The sequence below is a fragment of the Pelophylax lessonae genome (assembly GCF_965119305.1).
Source record: "Pelophylax lessonae genome assembly, chromosome: 8".
Lineage (NCBI taxonomy): Eukaryota > Metazoa > Chordata > Amphibia > Anura > Ranidae > Pelophylax > Pelophylax lessonae.
Window position 1 is genome coordinate 272,805,876 of NC_138775.1, and position 22,014 is coordinate 272,827,889.

The following is a 22,014-nucleotide window of genomic DNA, read 5'->3' on the forward strand; positions in this document are numbered from 1 at the left end:
GCGCATTGATTACTGGGAGCTATGACGCTCAGCTCCCAGGAATCACTGCAAGCCAGGAAGTGACGAATCGCCGTGGCCGCCGAGGGGAGGAAGAGGAAGTAAGGTAAGTATATTATCTTCTAAACAAGGTAAGTAAAAAAAAAAAAAAATGTGCGATTATCCATTTGTTTTTCAGGTGACCCGGAGCAAGAAGATGGACGGAACTTTCATTTTAGGGTGGAACTCCGCTTTAAGTGAACAATCTGAAGTTAGAAGCCGATTGGCTACCATACACAGCTGCACCAGATTCTGAGTGCTCCAGTTTTAGTAAATCCTCATGTTGTCTGTTTTTCAGTGAATCGTTCTTGTGCCTGTAGCTTGTGACATTTTTGATAAATTTTATTTTATATTAATAATCCTAATACACTCACCAGTTTTATGTCCACAGTGCAGTTGTAGTCTCTCGGTGCGAGCCCCGCTAATTCACGTGTGTCATAAAGAGGATCTTCGAAGTCGGTACAGCCGTCAGGTGGTGGATCAAAGTTTAGGGTAGAAATGATGAATCGGGCGCAGCTGTACGCTTCCTGTTCTGTAGCTGCAAAATGATCGACACAACCGCTGACTCTAGGCAAAGAATGGAGACAACGCTCAAGATAGAATAGTGGACGTCATTATAACATGGGCTACCTACACTCAACTAATCGGGAACTACAAGTTCCAGCATGTCCTAGCAGCCAGGAGCATTTACTGTGTGTGCATGTTCACAAGTACTGTATATTAGCTGTGTACAAAGCGGTAACTAGCAGCTATGGTCACAGTGAAGGAGCTCAGAAGAACCCACCACATGGATATCCAGTTGATCACTGTCATTGGACAGCAATCACATGACAAAGCAGCAGTGAACAAACACTGCTTCTTCATAATATTATGCATAGGTGTGCACAGACTATTGCATTAGATCAGGGGTCTTCAAACTATGGCCCTCCAGTTGTTCAGGAACTACAATTCCCATCATGCCTAGTCATGTCTGTGAACGTCAGAGTTTTACAATGCCTCATGGGACGTGTAGCTCCGCAGCAGCTGGAGGGCCGTCGTTTGGGGATCTCTGCATTAGAGGGTGCACACCAAGGCTAAAACACACACACATATACAGTCACCAGCCACTATATTAGGTAAACCTCTTCAATTGTTTGATAACACAAATCAGCCAATCACATGACAGCAACTCAATGCATTTAGGCATCTGGACGTGGTGAAGACGACTTGCTAAAGTTCAAACCGAGCATCAGAAGAATAGGGAAGAAAGGAGATTTAAGTGACTTTGAACGTGGCATGGGTGTTGCTGCCAGACGGCTGATCTGAGTATTTAAAAAACTACTGATCTACTGGGAATTTCACTCACAACCATCTCTCAGGTTTACAGAGAATGCATATACATATCCAGTGAGCAGCAGTTGTGTGGAGGAAAATGCATTGTTGATGTCAGAGGTCAGAGGAGAATGGGCAGACTGGTTCCAGATAATAGAAAGGCAATAGTAGGTCAAATAGCCATTCTGAACGTCATCTCTGAACGCACAACACTTCAAACCTTGAAGCAGATGGGATACAGCAGCAGAAGTCCACACCAGATGCCACTCCTGGGTGCTAAGAACAGGAAACGAGTCTACAATTTGCGCAGGATCACTAAAATTTGACAACAGAAAATTAGAAAAACGTTGCCTGGTCTGACGAGTCTCAATTTCAGCTGCGACATTCAGATGGTAGGGTCAGAATTTGGCGAAAACAACATGAAAGCATGTATCCATCCTTCCTTGTATCACCGGTTCAGGCTGGTGGTGGTGGTGTAATGGTGTGGGGGATATTTTCTTGGCACACTTTGGGCCCCTTAGTACCAATTGAGCATCATTTAAATGCCACGGCCTACCTGAGTATTGTTGCTGACCATGTCCATCCCTTTATGACTACAGTGTCCCCATCTTCTGATGGCTCCTTCCAGCAGGAGAATGCACCATGTCACAAAGCTCCAATCATCTCACCACTGGTTTCTTGAACATGACAATGAGGTGACTGTACTCCAATGGCCTCCACACTCACCACATCTCATCCAATAGAGCACCTTTGGGATGTGGTGGAAAGGAATTATGGATGTGCAGCCGACAAATCTGCAGCAACTGCCTTGATGCTATCATGTCAATTTGGACCAAAATCTCTGTGGAATGTTTACAACACCTTGTTGAATCTATACTACAAAGAATTAAGGAAGTTCTGAAAGCAAAAGAGGGGTCCCCTTTATATCTTACCTTTTAGACAGGGAAAGGGATTGGAGGACAGAGATACCCAAGTCCCTTTCTCTGCAGTCTCAGCTGCACTAGAAGTGAATAAATGGGATGCAGTGGCGTACAGTATCATCCGCGGGGCCCACTGTGCCCTGTCACACTCTGCACGCATGGAGTAAGAAAACATCCAAAGAAATATGTACCAGGGGCCAACTGATCCATCGGGCACTGCTTTTCATGGCGTGCTCCTCCCCACCGGCCCCTCCTCTCTTCGCGTCAGTCCCAGCTGGTGCCACATACAAACACCTGGGGTGGATGGCAGGGAAGGAGGGGCCGGCAGGGAGGAGGGTGCCACGAGAGATCTGTTGACAGCCCATTCTTACACTACTCTGCATGTGTAGGCTGAGCAGAGCCTCTTGTGGCACGCTCCTCCCCGCCGATCCCTCCTTCCCTGCAATCCTACCCCTGGGACTGACGAGAAGAGAGGAGGGGGCCATTGGGGAGGAGTGCGCCACAAGAGGTCTAATTATTACTGGCATAGGGTGAGATTGTGTAAACTTAAAGCAGTGATTGGTCTGGAGGATCCCAGTGATGAGACACAATATGCCAGGAAACTACTGTACCTGCTGTGTGCCCTGTGTTCTGTTTTGTGCCACGTGATTTTCCCCTACTGTGGGCTCTGTTGTGTGCCAGGTGATATGCCCTGTTGTGTACCTCCCCCCCCGATTTGCCCTGTGCCCTACTATGTGCTCCGTGCCCTGCCATGTGTGTTCAGTGATGTGCCCTGCTGTGTGCCCAGTAATGTGCCCTACAGTGTGCCCTGTGCCCTGCCATGTGTCCAGTAATGTGCCCTCTTGCCCCCATGTAATATTTCCTGCTGTGCCCCATAATGTGCACCATAATGTGCCATGCTGCCCCCCCCCCCATGTAATGTGTCCCATAATGTGCCCTGCTGCTCCCCATGTAGTGCCCTCCTGACCCCCTGTGCTCTAACCTACAGACTCCTATAATCTGCCATGCTTCCCCCCTGCGCTCTGCCCTGCTGCCCCCTGTGTATTTTGCCTGCCTGACCCCTTTCTCTGCCCTGCTGCCCCTTTTGCACTGCTTATCACAAACTATTTTCTTAACTTGTTAAACATTTATTTTGAACATGTAGTGTAGAGAAATTCTGTGACTAATGAATGTAATGTGGGCAGTGCAATATATAGGTGGGGCTTTGTGTGGATGTGGCTTTATTGTGGGTGGGGACACACGGGGTGATTAGGGTATGCCCAGGCACAACCCGTGTGCACACCTATGATATTATGCCTCTTTCTATCCTTTACTGTCAAGCAGCAGACAGATGGACTGCTACATTGTTCCAAAGCACTTTGTAGACAACCAAGGGAAAAAAAATAATGCATTAGTGGTTATTTATACTGTCTATGATTTTATACATCAACAATAATTTTTTCAGCTTTTACAGGCATGAATTGTAAACTGCATTGAGACACGAAAAACATGTTTTACATATGTTTTCAAAGCTTATGAATGGGATAATTGAAAGGCACATTCTATCCAAAACCGGTATTTCAGTTCTTGGCAAATGCTAGAGAGTTAAAACTGAACTCCAAACAGATATAAAAAGACACAAACTATTAGCAGGGCTGGAGGGTGAGAGGAAGAAGCAGTACAAGGAGCCTGTCTACTCATGTGCTGACAAGGAACATGCGAACATAAAGAGAGAGCAGACTGACAGATTGATGAGCTCATCTCTGTGCTGCTTCTGCTTCCACTGTCCAGTCACAGGTTGGAGCATATCCAGGGCAACCTGGGCTCAGAGGAAGTGGGTTAAATGAGGCTGGTCATCAGACTGAGGACATCTAGTGGCAGAAAAAAAGTACTGCTAGCAAAAGCTCTGAATTGAAGGGGACTATATTGATATTTTAATTTTTTTTTTTTGGTAGAATTCTGATTTAAGCAACCTTAGATACTGCATTGGGGTGTGTGTGTACTATATTATATTAAATATATATCAGGGATCGACCGAATATCGGCAAAGCCGATATATCGAGGGCCGATGTGCACTTTCCCCCATTATATCAGAATTGGCCACCAAGGTGACTGATATTACCGATATTTTGGAAAAGTGCTGTACCAGAGTGATGCCTGCAGGTAGAGGCATAACCCCGGTAACGGCGTCCATAGCCGACGGTCGGCTGTCTTGTAATGACAACCGATGCAGCGGAGAAGCCTGTCATTACAAGGAGCGGGAGGGGACATCCTCCCCCTCCCGCCGCCTTCTGCGGCTAGCCCGGGTCTCCCGTCCCACCGCGAGACCCAGGCAACAGGCCTGCATGGCCGCCGAAGACCTGATCAAAGCCACATTCGGCTCTGATCGGGTCTGCATGCAAAAACCCGGAAGTGATGTCATGACATCACTTCCGGGTACTGGCGCCAGATTGATGACCTCCAGATCCCTCCACAAGAGTACCTATCAAGTAAAAAAAATTTAAAAAATAATGTGGCCGATACCGATACACGATGACCAAAATATCGGTATAGGCAATAAAAAACTATATTGGTCAATCCCTAATATATATATATATATATATATATATATATATACATATATCATATCTGTACTGGGTGCTCAGGTCTGCGCAGCTGCTGTCTCCATTATAAGGGGCTCCCAATATCCCTGCTGGATTTTACTTTATTCTATATTATGGAGTATGTAACAGGAGGAGCTAAAATACACAAAAGGTGGGTAGGGACACCCAAACCTCCCAAGAGATAACAATCTGTAATACAAAATCAGCCATCTCTTCCTAGGCATTCTTGGCTGTGTTACCTGGAGTGAAGTTTGGCTCCGCCAAGTTCTTCAGCCGATACGTCCTCCCCTGTGGCAGCCTTAACAAGTGGGGGTCCTGCTAGAAATATAGTTCCAATCCTGTCCACCATGATGGTCTCCTCTGCCATGGTTGGGATGTACGCCCCACCAGCTGTACACGAGCCACAAACTACCGCCACCTGATCCAAAAAACACAAGTTTTTTTTTTTTTTACGTATTTTTAAAGCGATAATTAGGAATAGCTAGAAAATGAGTGCAACTGCACTTGCAAAGTGCACAGTCTATTTCCATTAATAAATCAACCTTGATGCCTCTTCTGAAATGAAATACATCTACCTGCATGTTTGCAGTCTCTTGCAGCATGTAAACTGTGTGTGTGTGCAGCTCAGCTTACATCACCAGCACAGTTCCCATGTGCCAGGATGACTATTTTCTGAACATGCTTAGAAGCTACATCATCCCACGCCGCTAATGGACATGCCTGAAAACCGGCACTCGGGGAGTGGATGCTGGCACCAGTGAGGGACCTGGACCCCTTGTAATGACAGCAGAGCGGCTTCTCAGCCGCATCGGTTGCCATTAAAAGACAGCCGACCGTCGGCTATGGACGCCGGTACCGGGGTGATGCCTGTAGCTGCAGGCATCACTCCGGTACAGTACTTTCCCGAAATATCAGCAATATCGGTAACCTCTGGGGCCGATTCCGATATATCGGGGAAAGTGCATATATCGCCCTCGATATATCGGTGGTGCCGATAATCGGTCGATCCCTAATATGCACTGTTACTGTATAAATTACACTGGCAGGGAAGGGGTTAACACTGGGGGTGATCAAGGGGTTAAATGTGTTCCCTAGATGTGCTTACTAACTGTTTTGGGGATGGCTTGAACAGAGGCACAGAGAGATCGGTGATTCAGCTTAGCTGAATCACAGGATCTTTCCCTGCCTCTGACAGGAGAGCCGCCTTACATTGTTTACATACCAGAGGGCTCTCCTGTCAGTTTTGCCGAAGATCACAGGAGGCTGGCAGCGATCGAGCCCACTCCTCCCACGGTCTGCCTCCTGCTGTGTCTAATCACAGCAGAAGCATGACCCCGGCGACGCGCGTGTGCACATAATTACGTAGATCTACTTAATTATGCGCAGCGAGCCACCTGCCACAGGAAATCTGCGTGGGGCGGTCAGCAAGTGGTTCAGCAATCTGTGACACTAGATGCAAGAATCGTGATAAATATATGAAGCAGCGCTAAAAGACTGATTTCAATATTGTGAAAACACAAAAATGAATCAATATAATGACATCAAACTTATTAGGTGAAAAACGTGTATAATGAAATCACACCAAATATATAAATAGTGTCCATAAGCGCCCATACACAAGGGCTTAAAAAGGAAAAATATATGTGAAGCAAGAAAGTTCAATAGAAACAAATTGTCCATGATTCACTTGCTCCACCAGTGTCCCCACAATCACAAATTGCAGTGCTTCCACCACCAGGTGACACCAAGTATTAAAGCCTTTTACCGGATACGGTAACCTAATAAGTTTAATGTGACTATATTGATTCATTTTTGGGTTTTCACAATATTGAGTTCAATCATTTAGCACTGCGCCATTTATTTATCACTAGGGTAGGTATGTTTTAATATCCTATTCTGGAAATACAATAAGAGATAAAAGAAGGTCTCTCTAAAAAAGTGAAGGAACCCCCCCCCCCCACCTTAGAGAGTTGTCACTAATACAGTTGTCCCTATTGGAAGATTTCCCCTCACTCCTGCTCTGGTGACAATTTGTTGTCATATGTTGGATTTCCATCATTTTCTGCACTGGGGACAGCGATCACCAAGACGAATAAAGTGGGATAATCTCCCCAACAGGGACACAGCCATGTGAAATGTTTGTCGTTTCACAGTGTTCCCAGACCACCCTGGTCTAGTGAGGGGCTGCAAGGCTGAAGCATTATAAGGTTGCCGAGATATCTGTTCTCATCTACAAGTTGAGCTGGATAGAGGATTGCACCACTCAGAGCGCAGGGAATAGGTGCTGAGCACCGACAGTGTACCTACTTGCTTGTTTAGGGACACAGCCATAATGCAACACACATCAACACACAAATCCAAAATGTCAATCCTAACCAAGTCTACCCTTACAACATCACTCCTTGATCTGCGGCTGTACCTGTGGAATCTTCAGAGCTGACAATATGGCTTCATTATAAAACGTCCTTCCACCCTGCTCCTTGTCTGGGAACAGCTGAGCCTAGAAAAACAAGGGAAGTAATGGTACTGGAAGACATTCAGAGTAGGCATCAGCACAGACCACATGGGGGCTACAGAGGGGGTACCTGCAGAGGCAGAAAGGCTCCTCCGCTGTCCACCAGGTACACGGTGGGCAGTCTGTTCTGCAGAGCGATCTCCTGCGCCCTCAGCTGCTTCTTCACTGTGATTGGATAGGCGGTTCCTCCTTTTACAGTGGCATCATTAGCGATAAACATGCACCAAATACCACAGACCTTCCCGATTCCTGCAACAGAGACAAACATAAGATGTGTATTTAAGGGTTAAAACATAGTCATTGCATATACGGAAGCTTCTTTTCAGACATAAGCAGCAGTGGGGGGGGCATTTTTTTTTTAACAAACATTTGTTCCTAATTGGGTATGAATGGGGGGTGACCAGCGCTATGGAGTGATGGAGACAAATGTATATAGGTGTAGAAGCTGCCACCAACCAGCCCCTAAAAAATTAGGAGCCAACAATGTTTGGGAAAAAAAGGAGAGGTTGGAAACGGCGCTACCTGGTATTATAGATGTGCCAAGATGCTACAAAGTGATCTTATTATAAAACATATACATGGTGAGACAATATATAATAAAAGGGTGCAGAGTGCAAAAACGCAGAAACAAAATCTCAGAGACAAAAAAATGGGCTAAATGTAATACGCCCCAGAAATGCTTGAAGTGCTGTGAGAAAATAAAGCTAATATCACTAAGTGCAAAAAATAGAAGCAGTAGAAGTCCAATGACGAAACGTACGTAGGGCGGTACTCTACGTGTCACTTCCGCTCTGCAGTCTGCCAGTCCCTTGGAGTGCGGAAGGCTCTGCAACATACTGCTGAATCAATCAGACTGAACCGTGAGTTTTTACTACTTGCCTACTTGTTTGATTGTACTTACTACACTATGGGGATCTTCTCTCTGTGTTTGAGCACCTAGATGGGACTTGTCGATCCGCGAGGATTCCAGGATACCCCGGCTCAGTAATCACAGTTTGGACCCCATCCACCCCTGTGTGGAATTACATCCACTCTCGTATAATTTACTGCCATTTAGGGTGGAAATTAAAGCGGTTGTAAACCCTATAAAAAAAAAAATAAAAAAAAAAAACCTGCAAGACAAAGGCATAATGAGCTAGTATGCATCGCATACTAGCCCATTATGTGTAACTTACCTTAAAACGAAGCCCCGACACGGACCCCCAGACATCGATGCGGGCGCTGCCATGATCCCTCGTCGTCTCTTCCGGGTTCGGCGGCTCCGGCGCGCGGGAGTGATTTTTCCGGCAAGCTCCCGGCAACTTAATTGAAGGTCCCCCCGGACCTTCAGAGCGCATGCGCCGCTCGCCTGAGCGGCTGCATGCACTGTAAATATCTTCTAAACCGTGCCGGTTTAGGAGATATTATTTGTACCTACAGGTAAGCCTTATTATAGGCTTACCTGTAGGTAAAAGTGTCAAAAAGTGGGATACTACCGCTTTAAGGGTGAGTGCTACATCTAGTGGACACTTCAGGAACAGGCACCTATGTTCCTTGATACTTACCTCCACATTGCACTTTATCACGGACATTAGTCCAGCACAATTATTTTTTGTATAGGGGGCCCCTCTCTCCCCCTTTTTTCTTCACTTTTTTTCATTTTTTATCACTCAAGATTCTGGTGTACATCCTTGTTCTGATACATTCTGTTACACTTCCCCAAAAAAATTATATTTTTTGCACTTAGTGATATTAGCTTTATTTTCTCACAGCACTTCAAGCATTTCTGGGGCGTATCACATTTAGCCCATTTTTTGTCTCTGCGATTTTGTTTCTGCGTTTTTGCACTCTGCACCTTATTATTATTATATATTGTCTCACCATGTATATGTTTTATAATAAGATCACTTTGTAGCATCTTGGCACATCTATAATACCAGGTAGCGCCGTTTCCAACCTCTCCATTTGTTCCTAATTAACTCCTTCTTCCCCTTCTCCAGGTAAAGTGGATGTAAACCCTCACACATTCCCAGTGAAGTGAACAGCCTCAGATGATACACAGAGATGAATCAAATCCTCCTACATAGGTTTTACTTGTACAGTGCATCTGGAAAGTATTCACAGCGCTTCACGTCTTCCACATTTTGTTATGCTACAGCCTTTTTCCGAAATTGATTCAATTCATTATTTACCTCACAATTCTACAAACAATACCCCATAATGACAACGTGAAAGAAGTTTGTTTGAAATTTTTGCAAATTTATTAAAAATTAAAAAAAAAATCCATGTACATAAGTATTCACAGCCTTTGCTCAATACTTTGTTGAAGAACATTTGGCACCAATTACAGCCTCAAGTCTTTTTGAGTATGATGCTACAAGCTTGGCACACCTATTTTTGGGCAGTTTCTCCCATTCTTCTTTGCAGGACCTCTCAATCTCCATCAGGTTGGATGGGGAGCGTTGATGCACAGCCATTTTCAGATCTCTCCAGAGAGTTTCAATCAGGTTCAAGTCTGGGCTCTGGCTGGGCCACTCAAGGACATTCACAGAGTTGTCCTGTAGCTACTCCTTTGTTATCTTGGCTGTGTGCTTAGGGTTGTTGTCCTGTTAGAAGATGAACCTTCACCTTAGTCTGAGGTCCAGAGCGCTTTGGAGCAGGTTTTCATTAAGCAGGTCTCTGTACATTGTTGCATTCATCTCTACCTCGATCCTGACTAGTCTCCCAGTTCCTGCCGCTGACAAACATCCCCACAGCATGCTGCTGCCACCACTATGCTTCACTGTAGGGATGGTATTGGCCAGGTGTTGAGCGGTGCCTGGTTTCCTCCAGACATGATGCTTGCCATTCAGGCCAAAGTGTTCAATCTTTGCTCCATCAGACCAGAGAATTTTCTTTCTCATGGTCTGAGAGTCCTTCAGGTGCCTTTTGGCAAACTGCAGACGGGCTGTCCTGTGCCTTTTAGCAAGGAGTGGCTTCCGTCTGGCCACTTTACCATGCAGGCCTGGTTAGTGGAGTGATGCAGAAATGGTTGTACTTCTGGAAGGTTCTCCTCTCTCCACAGAGAAACACTGGAGCTCTATCAGAGTGACCATTGGGTTGTTGGTCACCTCCCTGACTAATGCCTCGTACACACGCAACGATTATCGGCCAACCGATCGGCCGTCTTTTGTCCAGAGTTGTGTTTTGTTGGTTGGAATGTGCCTAGACTGCACACAAATTTTCTCGGCCAACAAAAATCTACTTCAGAAGTGATGTCATGTGCTGGTTTACTTTCCGTGTGTTTTTTCTTCTCTGAGCATGCCCAGTCTTGCTCATCAGATTTTTGTCTGCTGAAATCTGTACTGACTGACGGAAAATCGGCCGTTGTGTTGACGGCCAACAAAAATTTTTATAGCCTGCACACCAGATTTTGTTCGGACGAAAAGTCGGAGTCGGTTGTCGAAAGCATCATACTAACAAGCCGAAAATCGGCCGATCGGACGTTGGCTGAAAATTCCCGGTCAATAATCGATGCGTGTGTACGAGGCATAAAGCCCTTCTCCCCCGATTGTTCCGTTTGGCCGTGTGGCCCGCTCTAGGAAGAGTCCTGGTGGTTCCAAACATCTTCTATTTATGGATGATAGAGGCTCATTGAGACCTTCAATGCTGGAGACATTTTTCTATACCCTTCCCAGATACAATCCTGTCTCGGAGGTCTACAGACAATTCCTTGGACTTCATGGCTTGGTTTGTGCTCCGACATGCACTGTTAACTGTAGGACCTTATATAGACCGGTATGTGCCTTTCCAAATCAGGTCCAATCAATTGAAATTTACCATGGTGTACTCCAAGTTGTAGAAACTTCTCAACGATAATCAGTGGAAACAAGATGAACCTGAGCTCAATACAGTGTCTTGGGAAAGACTGTAAATACTTATGTACATGGGATTTTTTTTAAATTATTTTTAATAAATTTGCAAATTGGGATTGACAAAAATCAAAATCCAATCTAGAAGGCCCAACCGGTGCCAAACTAGAAGTTTTAAAGGCTCATTATAAACAAAGAATGAGACTCAAAAGAAAAATGAAAAGAAAAATGACTAGACAGAAAAAAACTGATTCCCTGTAGCAGAGAGAGGGAGGATATACCCTCAGGGACTGCCCCTAAGGTGGAGCCAGAACGTTTTGTCTTTCTGCCTAGTCCTACTCCTGCGGAGACAACATAACCCAGCTCTTGAGAATCAAGAAGACTACGTCTGTCAATGAGCGATAGAGAAAGTGAAGCGCTGTGAATACTTTCCGGATGCACTGTATATCTGCCATCTTCCCCTCCCTACACCCCTTCCACTGTATATCTGCCATCTTCCCCTCCCTACACCCCTTCCACTGTATATATGCCATCTTCCCCTCCCTATACCCCTTCCACTGTATATCTGCCATCTTCCCCTCCCTACACCCCTTCCACTGTATATATGCCATCTTCCCCTCCCTATACCCCTTCCACTGTATATATGCCATCTTCCCCTCCCTACACCCCTTCCACTGTATATCTGCCATCTTCCCCTCCCTATACCCCTTCCACTGTATATCTGCCATCTTCCCCTCCCTACACCCCTTCCACTGTATATCTGCCATCTTCCCCTCTCTATACCCCTTCCACTGTATATCTGCCATCTTCCCCTCCCTACACCCCTTCCACTGTATATCTGCCATCTTCCCCTCCCTACACCCCTTCCACTGTATATCTGCCATCTTCCCCTCCCTACACCCCTTCCACTGTATATATGCCATCTTCCCCTCCCTATACCCCTTCCACTGTATATATGCCATCTTCCCCTCCCTACACCCCTTCCACTGTATATCTGCCATCTTCCCCTCCCTACACCCCTTCCACTGTATATCTGCCATCTTCCCCTCCCTATACCCCTTCCACTGTATATATGCCATCTTCCCCTCCCTATACCCCTTCCACTGTATATCTGCCATCTTCCCCTCCCTACACCCCTTCCACTGTATATCTGCCATCTTCCCCTCTCTACACCCCTTCCAAAGGGCAGATTGTGTTAAAAATATTTCTTCATCTATCAGCAGCACATAGGGAAGGGCAGAGAGACTGCAGTTATACTGCGTGAGAGCTGATTGGAGGAAAGGCACACCCCCGACCCCCCTTTCACAGAAGACCTGTGTTGTGAATAGACAAGCTCCATTCTGAGCTCTCTCTACCTCCTCCTGAACGACACAAATTTATCTCATGTGTTGGGAATACTTCTCAGAAGTGACTCATGCTGATAACAGAGGAACGAAGCACCAGAGAGGAACAACACATTTAGGCTGATTTCACACTGGTGCGATGCCAGACATTGCATGTGATTTGCACCGCATTCGCAATGCATTCTATGCATTAAGATAAAAAAAACCTTCTGTGTGTAGCAGCCTCCCCAGCCCCCCCCCCCCAATACTTACCTGAACCCCCTCTCTATCCAGCGATGTTCACAAGTTCCTCGGCTGTCCTGGAAATCTCTCTTCTGGTTGGCTGAGATACAGCAGTGGCGCCATTGGCTCCTGCGGCTGTCAATCAAAGTCAGTGAGCCAGTCAGGAGAGAGAGGGGGCAGGGCCGAATGGCAGTTCCGTGTCGGAAAGGACACAGGGAGCTGCAGCTCGGCTCAGGAGCCCCCATAGGAAGCTGATTGTTGTGGGGGTACTTGATAGGAGGGAGGGGCCAGGAGCAGGAACGAGGGACCCGAGAAGAGGAGGATCTGGGCTGCTCTGTGCAAAACCAATGCACAGAGGAGGTAGATATAACATGTTTTTTTTTTTTTTTTTTTTTAATAACAATCGAGACTTCACAATCACTTTAAGGACTAACTGTACCAGCTAGGCATCCAGCAGAAGGCACATCACCATACGGTAGACCGAGACCCGCCAATGGAGCTATTTCAAGGAAGTTTTCATCGTCCAAAAGCAGCTTTAACCTCTCCCGCACCAGCAGCTTTTTGTTCCTCTGTGTATGGCGCAAGATGGCGTTCTCACCTCCTCCCAACTTCACCTTCTCCGTAAGCTCCAGGTACCTACAAAATGACACAAATACACTTCTTATAGGAGATATTTTAATCTGAAACCATCATATAATGTAACCCCCCCTGTTATTTTATATCAACTACCAACCTTTTATAGGAAACATTTCTTAAAGTGAGGCCCGGAGGAGAAAATGGACGAAGGGGGCGGCCTGACTTAAGGAGGAACAGGGTCAAGGAAGGGTCAGCTTGGTCAGAGAGGTGGCAAGGGGTGTAGTCCTTACCTGATTGGAGGAAAAGTCTGGATGGGTTGGGAGCAGATGTTAGGGGCAATGCAGATAGGTGGTGTTGGGTTGGGTTTAGTTCAAAGAATTCAGGAGAAGAGGTAACTTCCCTCCCACCCGCCCTTTATGTTAAAGCGGAATTCCGGGCACAAAAACATTTTTTCAATGAACATACCCCCGGGACAGTCAGGGCTAGTACATTCCACAATAGTTAGCCTCTGTACTGTCCCGGTTTGCACTTACCTGCAAGAAGAAATACTCACTTATAAAATTTCTTCTCCATCGTTGCCATCTCTGTTGTGGGCAGCTGAAGCTGGCGCGATCCTCTTCCGCGTCTTCTTCTCCCAGAATGCGCCTTCACCGGCCCCTCTCGTCACTTCCGGCGCGGCGCCGCATTCCTACACAGCTTCTGGGCATGCCCAGAAGCTGTTTAGCAGGGAATGCGGCGTCGCACCGGAAGTGACGAGCGGGGCCGGTGAAGGCGCATTGATTCCTGGGAGCGATGACTTTCAGCTCCCAGGAATCATTGCAGACCGGAAGAAACGGCGCGGGCCGAGGCCACAGAGGGAGGAAGTGACGAAAGGTGAATATTTCTTTCTCCAATTACAAGGTAAGTAAAAAAAAAAAATAATCCTAACTATCCAATTCCTTTTTCAGGTGAAGCAAAGCAAGCGGATGGACACAAAATCGATTAGGTCGATTTTGTGCCCGGAACTCCGCTTTAAGTTTTGCTGAGGAGTACGGGTTGGGGAATAATTTTGTGTTTTCTACTTTAATTGAGTTTATATAAAAAAAACAAAAAAATGAATACATGATTATGTATGTGCAAAGAAAATTAATCAGCCCAATTAATTAATATAAAGTGTCTCAGTGCTACAGCACAATTCTAAATAAATAAAATGTGCAAAAAGCAAACAACTGTGCAAATGTGCAATATACAGCAGCTATATCAAAAAACTTTCTCACTTAAAAAGTATAATAGACAATAAATATGTAAGGATACAGCGCTATATAAAATTCTAAAATATTCAATAAAGTGACAATGTGCTAGAAATGATACAACAAAAACTTCAAAGTGCATATGTGAATAAAGTGCAGTCCACAATAAAGGTGCTATTTAAATAAATAAAGTCCAATCCAAAATGTGCCAAGTATAGATTGGTAATATAAAGGTGCTTGATAGGTGTCTCAGTTATGTGCTCATAACACCACCACCAATTAGCCACCAGATGGCCTCTCACCTCAATAAAGACGTAAAAAAGCCATATGTCCTCAAATCAGGTAAATCCAGGTAAGTAGATGCCACTTGTAAGGCTCCTAATCTCAGGGGCTCGGTTTACCATTAGGATATAATTAAAAAAAGCACAAGATCTAAGTGCTCACTGTAAGATAACCCTTTATTAAAATAAATTTAATGCACTCACATTCAATAGCAAAATGAGGCTTGTGCGAGCCAACGCAGGCAGTATACACAGAAGCTGTATGGAGCCGTGCTGTTCGGCCGCCACTCGTCCGTCGGAGTCCCCGCCCCCTAGGACCCTTCTCTTCGTTTTCTTGTAGGACTGCATAATACACAGAGCGCTGGGCAAAGGACTGCATTATTCACAGAGCGCTGGGTACAGGGCTGCATTATTCAAAGAGAGCTGGGTACAGGACTGCATTATACAGAGCGCCTTGGGAACAGGACTGCATAATACACAGGGTGCTGATTTCAGGACTGTATAATACACAGAGCGCTGGGTACAGGACCGCATAATACACAGAGTGCTAGTTAAAGGACCACATAATACACAGAGTGCTGGGTTCAGGACCGCATAATACACAGAGTGCTAGTTAAAGGACCACATAATACACAGAGTGCTAGGTACAGGACTGCATAATACACAGAGTGCTAGTTAAAGGACCACATAATACACAGAGTGCTAGTTAAAGGACCACATAATACACAGAGTGCTAGGTTCAGGACCGCATAATACACAGAGTGCTAGTTAAAGGACCACATAATACACAGAGTGCTAGGTACAGGACTGCATAATACACAGAGGGCTAGGTACAGGACTGCATAATACACAGAGTGCTAGTTAAAGGACCACATAATACACAGAGTGCTAGTTAAAGGACCACATAATACACAGAGTGCTAGGTTCAGGACCGCATAATACACAGAGTGCTAGTTAAAGGACCACATAATACACAGAGTGCTAGGTACAGGACTGCATAATACACAGAGGGCTAGGTACAGGACTGCATAATACACAGAGTGCTAGTTAAAGGACCACATAATACACAGAGTGCTAGGTACAGGACTGCATAATACACAGAGTGCTAGGTACAGGACTGCATAATACACAGAGTGCTAGGTACAGGACTGCATAATACACAGAGTGCTAGGTACAGGACTGCATAATACACAGAGTGCTGGGTTCAGGACTGCATATTACACAGAGCGCTAGGTACAGGACTGCATAAAACACAGAGCGCTGGGCACAGGACTGCATAAAACACAGAGCGCTAGGTACAAGACTGTATAATACACAAAGTGCTGGGAACGGGACTGCATAATACACAGAGCGCTGGGCACAGGACTACATAATAAACAGGAGGGAGATATTCATAGAATAAAGGGTTCAGAGGTTTGCTATGCACAGAGGACACTTCTGCCCCCACATCCATAGCTCACCTCTGCACCCTTCTCTCACAGATTATCTCTGCAGCCACCTCTTAGCCCTTCCCGGACAACAGCTAAACTCTTTATATCTCCATGCAGCTGCATCATCTCTGACCCCTGCTCCCCCACTGCCCTCACCTGTGTACAAATAGACCCCCCCCCCCCCAAAAAAAAATCTGCTCACTTCCCGGTCTCAGCCCTCCACACAGTCCATTTTTGGCTCTGCCTCTCCTCCACTGAACTGCAGCAGAAGCGTCAGTAAGATCGTCCAGTGGGGGGCATCGGCATCCGAGCCACCAGCATGAGATGCCCAGCAGGGCCATCTTACTGAATGGGCACCCTGAGCAGTTGCCCGGGAGCCCCACTTGCCCAGGGGGGGCCCACCTGCCCAGCCCCAGCCAAGCATTAGTCCTGATTCCCGTGTGCATCCCACCGCTGAAATTAGCAGGTGGCAAGCGTCTGTTGGCCCTGCGCTGCTGTCAGGCCACTTGGGCCGTAGAGGGGGAGCCTACAACTGCAGGAATGCCTGGCCGCCTCCACGGGAACAGGAACACACAGGACAGTGGAGTCTGACTCCCGTCCGTGTGTGTGTTCACCGGACCCAGCTGCCGAACTTGGAAGCTGTCATTAGCCTGGCACTGCTGTACCAATAAATATCGCCTTATCAATAATTTACATTTTTATTCTGGTGGGTGATTGTGTAGGCGGGGCCCCAGTGCACTGCATTGCCCGGGGCCCTTTAATGCTCTTAAGATGGCACTGATGCCCTGTCTACATGAATCTAGCCCTGAATCCGGGAACAGACTTGGTCCGGGGACGGTGTCCTCAGTCCAGGGTCACCCTACCTCAGAGGGCACAGGTGTGGAACAGCCCATAGTGCAGGTAAAAGTTTATTTGGACCAGCATGATCTAAACAAACTATTATAAAATGACCGAAAGCTGGAGTTTGGCTTTAAGATTGGCCACAGATGTATGCCCAACCCCGCTTGCCCGCAACATCAGCCAGTACAAATGTTAGAGAACAAATGCTAAAAACTGCAGTAAGGGCTCATGCACACAGGCCTATGCTGCAAGGCCGATGACGTAGAATAGGCCGATATTTGGTTTCAGCTGCCTGTGCAAATGAATGGCAGGAAAGGGCTGCATGCGGGTATACCCAGCTCTGAGCATAACATGCACACATGTATGCCCTCGGATACAGGCGATCTGATTCCAGGGACATACGTCCATACCTGTGTGCATGTTTATATTTGGAGCCGGGTATGCCTGTGTGCAGCCGCATCCTGTCATTCATTTGCACAGAGGGATGTACACAACCCTGGAGGCTCCTGGGTGCTGAAATACACCCGGATTTTACAATATAGCACCATATAAGCTTATGTGCATAAACCCTTAAGCTGGATACACACTATACAATTGTCCTGAGATTTTTTCCTTTAGATTTACCAAAATCATATAATATGAGATCAAATCTAAACACTTAATGTGTATGCAATAGGAATCGACCAATTATCGGCAAGGCTGATATATATCGAGGGCCGATATGCACTTTCCCCGATATATAGGAATCGGGCCCCGGAGGTTACCGATATTGTCGTGACGTCATTGCGTATGTTGCATCACGCACCTCCGCGCACTGGGACAGCTTCTGCCTTCTTAGGTTGCCTCCCTCAGCCTCATCTGAAGTCGGGAGTCTCGGGACAGTGAGTGTACAGTGCACACAGTGTGTTTAACACAGCCGCCACGTACATACAACCACCCACCCACAGCTGCCCGATGCCAGCCACCCACACACCCACAGGCCTGTACCAGCCAGCCAGTCACAGGCCCTGCTTGTACCAGCCAGCCACCACACAGGGTGCCAGCCAGCCAGCCATCACACAGGGTGCCAGCCAGCCAGCCACCACACAGGGTGCCAGCCTGCCACCACACAGGGTGCCAGCCAGCCAGCCACCACACAGGGTGCCAGCCAGCCAGCCACCACACAGGGTGCCAGCCAGCCACCACACAAGGGGCCAGCCAACCAGCCACCACACAAGGGGCCAGCCAACCAGCCACCACACAAGGGGCTAGCCAACCAGCCATCACACAGGGTGCTGCCCAGCCAGCCACCACACAGGGTGGCAGCCAACCAGCCACCACACAGGGTGGCAGCCAGCCACCACACAGGGTGGCAGCCAGCCAGCCACCACACAGGGTGCCATCCAGCCAGCTACCACACAGGGTGCCATCCAGCCAGCTACCACACAGGGTGCCATCCAGCCAGCTACCACACAGGGTACCAGCCAGCCAGCCACCACACAGGGTGCCAGCCAGCCAGCCACCACACAGGGTGCCAGCCAACCAGCCACCACACAAGGGGCCAGCCAACCAGCCACCACACAAGGGGCCAGCCAACCAGCCACCACACAAAGGGCCAGCCAACCAGCCATCACACAGGGTGCTGCCCAGCCAGCCACCACACAGGGTGGCAGCCAACCAGCCACCACACAGGGTGCCAGCCAGCCACCACACAGGGTGGCAGCCAGCCAGCCACCACACAGGGTGGCAGCCAGCCAGCCACCACACAGGGTGCCAGCCAACCAGCCACCACACAGGGTGCCAGCCAACCAGCCACCACACAAGGGGCCAGCCAACCAGCCACCACACAAGGGGCCAGCCAACCAGCCACCACACAAGGGGCCAGCCAACCAGCCATCACACAGGGTGCTGCCCAGCCAGCCACCACACAGGGTGCCAGCCAGCCACCACACAGGGTGCCAGCCAGCTACCACACAGGGTGCCAGCCAGCCACCCACATTAACATGTTAAGTAACAGATTTGTGTCAAAAATTGTGTTTATTTTGCAAAACTTTAAATGTTCAAAATATCGGCCCATATCAGCTGATACCGATATGCAATGGCCAAAATATCAGTATTGGTATTGGCAACAAAAAACCAATATCAGCCGATCTCTAGTATGCAATCAGGCAGACCCTTGCACTACATAGTTAAAGGTAAATCTAAAGGAAATCTAACAACAAAAGTTGTATGGTGTGTATCCAGCATTAGCGTGAACTCCAACATTCAACCATAATACCTGCAAGTATTTGCAAAAGTTTTAATCTTGCAATGCCAAGTTTGATTCACTAAGCAGGCGTAACCCTTGTTACTGTCCCCTGGCAGGGTCACCTATGATGAGAAGTATTGCCCCGGCTCACCTTTCCCTGCAGCGCTCACTGTTCCTGGAATTGGCCTCATAGACATGTCTGTGGATGGGTAGGATGTCCCCTCTGAGGACAGGGAAGGCCTGGGCAGCCCTGCTACTGAGTCTGCAGCACTGGGGCAGCTGCAGTTTGTGTCTGTACAACCTCAGGGCTGCCATCAGACAGCAATGCAATGCAATGGCTGCAGCCCTGAGCAAAGTCTCTCAGAGAAGGACAAACACAGAGCAGCACTTTCCACACAGCTGAGGATTTACAGCAGCAGATTCGTCACAGCACTTCCTTGTTGTTGTAGTTCCCTCAAAAGACCACCAGATGGCGCAAGCTGCGCTGTAGTGTTTTTTTCCACAGAGGTCATTGTGCAGCGAAAGTTCCAAAACTGCAACAATAATTAGAGCCCTCTCACTAAAATAAAAGCACCTGAAAACCTATTCCCATTAAAAACAATGATTGCTAAAAACACTGGGATGGTGCGCTGCATCTTTGGGTCAGGTTTGCTAAAATTTAGGTTAAAAAAGCGCCTCAAAAACACCCATCTCCATTGAAATGAATGGGAAGCGCCTCAAAAGCGCTTCAAAAGTGCCTCAAAATGGTTCTTGAAGCAGTTTTTGAGTCACATGTCCATAAAAAAAGCGCACCGCTAACGCCTTAAAAGCGCCACAAAATCACTGCAAAGCACTCAGCGTTTTATGGGCAGTTTTCAAGCGTCTCAGTGTGAAAGGGCTCTTATATACAATGGATCTGTCCTTTAGGCCCCTTTCACACTTATATGGCCTGAAATTTGTGTGATTTTGATGCGACATTGCCACGTGACTTTGACGTGACTTGAAGCAATGCCTGTGTAATCTGGAGGTTTATGGACCTCACTCAAGTCACATCAAAGTAGTGCAGGGACTAGTTGAAGTCACACAGATATGAACGGTACCCACTGGAAATAATGGGGTATGACTTGTCATGCGACTTTGCAGGACAAGTCGCACAAGTGTGAATGGGGCCTTAACCACTTGACCTCTGGAAGAATTACCCAACTTCATGAACCAGGCCATTATTTGTGATACGGCACTGCATTACTTTAATTAAACAATTACGCGGTCATGCGACGCTGTACCCAAATAAAATGTATGTCCTTTTTTTCCCCACAAAGAAATTCCTATTGATGGTATTTGATCACCTCTCTGTTTTTTTATTTTTATGCTATAAACAAAAAAATAGCGACAATTTTGAAAAAAATATATATATATATATATATATATATATAAACAATGTATGTTTTACTTTCTGCTATAAAACATATCCAATAAAAAAAAATTTAAAAAATCAAATTTATTCAGAAATTTAGGGCAATATGTATTCTGTTACATATTTTTGGTACAGAAAAATCCCAATAAGTGTATATTGATTGGTTAGCGCAAAAGTTATAGCGTCTACAAACTATGAGATATTTTGATTATTTATCTTTTACTAGTAATGGCGGCGATCAGTGACTTGAAGCGATACTGCGATATTGCGGTGGACATTTTGACACTTTTTTTGGGGATCAGTGACACCTGGTGACATCTGGTTCACACTGGGGCAACTTGTCAGGCGACTTAGCCGCCTGACAAGTCGCGTTCTATTCAGTGCAATGGAACCGTTCTAATTGGAGCAACTCAAGTCGACTTAGAAAAAGGTTCCTGCACTACTTTGGGGGCAACTTGCATTGACTTCTATTAGAGAAGTTGTATGCAAGCCCCGCTAAAGTTGCGCTGCACGGGGCGGCTTCGGACTCGGGCGACTTTGAAGCTGCCCTAGTGTGAACCCAGGCTAATACAGTGATCAGTGCTAAAAAATATACACTGTCACTGTACTAATGACACTGGCAGGAAAGGGGTTAGCATCAGTGGTAATCAAAGGTTTAAATGTGTGGCTAGCTAGTGTTTTACTACAGTGCGGGAGGTGCCCTTACTAGGGGAAGACATGGATCCATCTCCCTGCTTTGCAGAAACACAAGATCCATGCCTTCCCTCCTGTCAGAACATAGGCAGATCGCCTGTTTAAATAGGCAGATCACCATTCTGTCTCTCTGCAGGATGATCGGCAGGTCCTGGCAAACATCGAGTGTGTAATCAAAGTGGAAGCGAGCCAACGGCACGCATTTGTGCCCCCTACCCAGAAGTGCGGAATCATGTATATATACACATGATCCTGCATATAGCTGCCGCATTGTAGCAGTAAAAGTGCCATAGGGCCTACGGCAACCAGTTAAGCAGAGCGCTTTAAACCGTTGTTCACAACGGGGGCGGGTTTGAAACTCGTGCAATTTCAAACCCACATTTTAGTCCGACTTCAGGGGCGATTTGAAAGACATCTGTATGGGTTCATGCACAGGTGTCTTTCAAATCACCCCCGAAGTCCCCAAAAGTAGTGCAGGAACTACTTTTGGGAATCGGTGCGGCGTCGCACGGATTCTGACAGTGCGGTTGCCGGCAATAGGCTCCTATTTGGCATGTCAAATCGGCCCGATGTGAACGGGGCTAAA

The 22,014-nt window shown here is 46.9% G+C and overlaps 1 protein-coding gene across 1 annotated transcript in view; it reads right to left on the reverse strand.

Annotated features, from left to right (window-relative positions):
- LOC309561399 (methylcrotonoyl-CoA carboxylase beta chain, mitochondrial-like) overlaps positions 1 to 19,725 on the reverse strand; it is a 39,652-nt gene extending 19,927 nt beyond the window's left edge. The window contains exons 1-6 of the mRNA XM_082265281.1: positions 19,494 to 19,725; positions 13,199 to 13,395; positions 7,435 to 7,613; positions 7,269 to 7,349; positions 5,089 to 5,267; positions 411 to 603 (exon numbers count right to left, since the gene is read on the reverse strand). Coding sequence (XP_082121407.1) covers positions 411 to 603; positions 5,089 to 5,267; positions 7,269 to 7,349; positions 7,435 to 7,613; positions 13,199 to 13,395; positions 19,494 to 19,657 — 993 coding nt within the window. The 5' untranslated portion in view covers positions 19,658 to 19,725. The remainder of the gene's footprint in view (positions 1 to 410; positions 604 to 5,088; positions 5,268 to 7,268; positions 7,350 to 7,434; positions 7,614 to 13,198; positions 13,396 to 19,493) is intronic.
- Between the last annotated feature and the right edge of the window lie 2,289 nt (positions 19,726 to 22,014).